Genomic DNA, 3,955 nt, shown 5'->3' with positions numbered 1-3,955 from the left:
TATAAATAGAGAAAGGAGGGTGCAATTTAAGGAGCTCCAATTCAACACACAACTGCTCTGCGCAAAACCTCTCAAACATCTTGAGATTTTTTTTATTTTCTTTTTCCCACCGACACATCTTCAGTTTGGATAAATAGCACTGTGAAGGCAACCGGCAAACACCTTCAATTTGGATAAACAGCATTGTTGCTGTAGAATCAGCTGACTGAGGAGCACCTTCAGTTTGGATAAACAGCATTGCGTCGAGGCCGATTGGTTACCCATCCAAGTCTCAGTCGAGAAGGGTTTCCGAATCCTTATTGGCATATGTCATCTTATTAGCCTTCTTGGCGAAGTAAGGTGTTACGAGTTACGACATTTGGCACATTGAACGTCGAGTGATTTTATGATTGGATACTCACAAGTGAGTTTAAGAGTTCGGCATTTTGACGGCCGAACCACATTCACCATCAAGACATACATCACCTTTGAATACTTGTGTCCGTACAGTCTGGTGTCGATTCGACGTGCTTATACTCTCACGAATATAATCACTGTGACCGAATTCGGCACCGACGATTTGTGAACTTCGCAGAACTAGTAGCCTTGTCTTCAGGCTCGAGAATCCAAAGGCCGAGATTTGTTCATTTCTCAGCTGCAGTCGCAAGATAAAAAAGTCAGCAACGCGCTCAACCCAACATCAACAAATTTTACTCCTCGGTCGAGTTCAGCCGACGAGTTGGCACCCCTCACATTTAACCGAATGACGTAGTTAGCTTATTAGTTACTCAGCCTGCACGCCATGTAGTCTTTGTAATTTTTAGGGTCAACATTTTGGCACATCCGGTGGGACCTTGTGCTAGACCTTCGGAGTTCATGACCATTAAGACACGGTTCGTAAAAAAGAAAACAATCATGGGAAAGTCAACAACTGACTTACTAGTGCAAGGCCCTAGACAAGATTTGTCTCAGGCACAAAATCCCTTCATTGTTGCGCCACCCGAGGCTACAAGTGCGACACGCCAAGAGAAGGAAATTTGTCTCGGCGGACAGCCTCGCAACCCAAAAATTTCCAACCAAACGGCAGGCATTTTCGTCAAAGGAATAGTGGAAGATTACGACGAAGATGGTGAGGAAGGTTTTGATCCGTTAACTAGGTCGTTTCTTCGAAGACGACTTAATGAACAATCTCGACAGGTCGAGCAATCGATTAGCCAGAAAATGAATGATTTACTTGACGCAATACTAAGCAATAGTGATACACAGACCAGGATGCTTTAACTATTGGTCAGTAAAGCCTTCGAAGATGGCCACGTCGGCCAACCTCGACAGCCTCCCTTTAAGAATGTTCCATTACAAGCCGAGAAAGGATCCGCTCGGTTACAACTAATTGACTTCGAAAAAAAAGGCGGATCAAGCAGCAGATCTGATGGACCTAACCAGTGAGTAGAAGCAGCATCCGTCAATATGACTGAGGTCCAAAGAATGATCGACTTGACCTTAAAAAAGGGGCTGAAGTTCCTAAAGTTCATCCATCTGTACCTGGCTTATGTGGAAAAGTTCGAATACCCTAAAGGCTTCAAGATCCCCGACTTCAGTCTTTTTGTCGGAGAATCGTCCTTATCTTCGTTAGAACATATAGCTCGGTTCACGGCGCAATGTGGGGACGTCAATAGTGACTTCTATAAACTACGGCTATTCAACTTTTCACTGATCGGTTCAGCTTTTGCTTGGTACATTAATCTCCCACCAAACTCCATCCAGAGTTGGGAGGAATTAATTGAGCAATTCCATGAACAATTTTATCGACCAGGGATGGAAATGTCTGTTTCATCGCTGGCTAGGATGGCTCAAGCTTCAGACGAATCGCCAATGGAATACTTAACAAGGTTCAAGTCGGCTAGGAATTGGTGCCGAGTACCTCTCCCTGAAGTTGAATTCGTCAGAATTGCCCTAAACGGCCTAGATGTGGAATACAAAAAGAAATTCCTGGGGGCAAATATTAGAGATATGTATGAACTTGCTCAGCACGTTAAGCAACATGATTATTTGTTCCGAGAGGAAAAAATATCAAATTCCCCATCCCGGGGAACAATATACAAGAATCCCACGGTCAACTACGCATTGGCCGAAAGCGAGGACCCCCAATACGCCAGTGTGAACGCGGCTGAAATAGTGATAGATAAACCATATGTTTGCAAGGCATTAGCTCAAATCGGTCCGAAAGATGCCAAGACCCGCTCAACCTCTGAAGAGATGATTAAAACATCAAAAGTTTACACTTTCGATATTACCAAAGCCGATGCAATTTTCGACCAGTTGTTGGTAGCAAAGATCATCAAACTTCGACCAGGATACAACATCCCTAAGGCCGAATAATTGAAGGGAAAAACATATTGCAAGTACCATAATTCAAACAAGCATGCTACTAATAATTGCGTCGTGTTCCGTGATGCGATTCAAAGTTGGATTGAGAAGGGTAAGTTAAAATTCCTTGAGAAACAAATTGCAGTTGACGTCAATCCCTTCAACATCCGTAAGAAGGGTGGTCATCCAAGAATTAAGATTGATTTATTTTCAAATGCACCACCCACGAAGTTTTCAAGGCCGGCTATCGTTGAACCTATGTCAGCTTATAGTTCCGAAGAAACTGATGAAACAATCGTTTTGTGCAACCACTGTAAAACACGAATTGAACCTAAAAATAGAGCATCTCCGGCACCAACTTCATGCCCGCCATCCACGGCCGCAGCCAAACCGTCGAAGGAACTCAGTGCCGGCTCACGACGACAAGTGTTTGAGAGACTCGGCCCATAGGTACAAGCAAAAGACCCAACCCCAGTCAAACGACATCTTGACTTTGACGCGCCATTCTATAATGAGGATTATTACTCGTTCAACTCAGGCAGCTTGAGTTCATCAGTAAGTTGAAAAACCTTCAAACCACCAAAGCCATGTAACCAACGTTGGACTACCCGGTGGCAGCCAAAAGAGGCAGTAGGAAACGGCGACGATCGGCCTACCCTGACCATTATGGCCAAATTATTTCAAGAGAAAAAAGGCAGTTGATCGCGACTTTGAAACCACCATTAAAGAGTCCAAGAAAGCGCATCAAACTTCTTCGGTCTGGAGAGATGAAAGCTCGTCTAGAGCATTTTAGACAAAAAGCTGAAAGTAAACTACCCCCGTTACCACTGCAGGAATCGAAGTTTTCTCGGCCGTGTCTCTTTTTGGCCTTACGACTAATGAGGAAAATCGTGTGACGCATTTAGATGCATACCTAGACACAAGTGATGCGAGAATTATACGCACACAAATTAAACCCTCTTTTTGACAATTGTAGTAAGTATGTAAGTAGGGATCGTTCTGGACCGGGGATTAGGAGGGATTGTTAATCACTTGGATTTGACTCAAAAACGCTAAAAACACAATCTAAAACATTATACTAGACTCAAAGAATGCAAAACTAAACTTTAAAACACTAAGACAAACCAAAGACTCAAAATGCTTTAAAGCATAAACTAAATTGATTTCTAACTAAATTGAACAATAAGGTAAAGGGGGATTTAGGTTTTGATTAAACTAAATGACAGATTGTAAATTAAAGCATAAGGAAATGAAGTAAACACAAAATGAATGAATCAACAGCTAATAAAAAGAGATAGCACAAATGGAGATGAAGCTAGAGATTCGATTTCACCATTGCTAAGCCAAGTCCATGCTTGTTAAGTCAGATTATACTCATCCCTCTACTTATTTCTTGGGTTTGTTTCACTTAGATATGATCAGCCATATGATGTGTGGATTTGATCAAATGTCTCTAATCATGAGCCTAATTGTGATGTGCAACTTTGGTTCCTAATCAAGACTATGTAGTGCACAAGAAACTTTCACAAAACCAAAGGGAACACTCGGCAGGATGTTTGCAAAACATTCCCTTCATTCATTCACATATCTACCAAGATTATGCATGATG

At 42.4% G+C, this 3,955-nt stretch overlaps 1 protein-coding gene across 1 annotated transcript; it reads left to right on the top strand.

Annotated features, from left to right (window-relative positions):
* The first annotated feature begins 1,446 nt into the window (after positions 1-1,446).
* LOC137724946 (uncharacterized) lies at positions 1,447-2,358 on the top strand. Its single transcript, XM_068463581.1, has one exon. The coding sequence runs from the start codon at positions 1,447-1,449 to the stop codon at positions 2,356-2,358; it is 912 nt and encodes a 303-aa protein (XP_068319682.1).
* Positions 2,359-3,955: the final 1,597 nt, after the last annotated feature.

This window comes from Pyrus communis, chromosome 2, assembly GCF_963583255.1.
Source record: "Pyrus communis chromosome 2, drPyrComm1.1, whole genome shotgun sequence".
In the NCBI taxonomy this organism is placed as follows: domain Eukaryota; kingdom Viridiplantae; phylum Streptophyta; class Magnoliopsida; order Rosales; family Rosaceae; genus Pyrus; species Pyrus communis.
The sequence above is the reverse complement of the archived record's forward strand: the minus strand, read 5'-3'. Positions and strand labels throughout refer to the sequence as shown.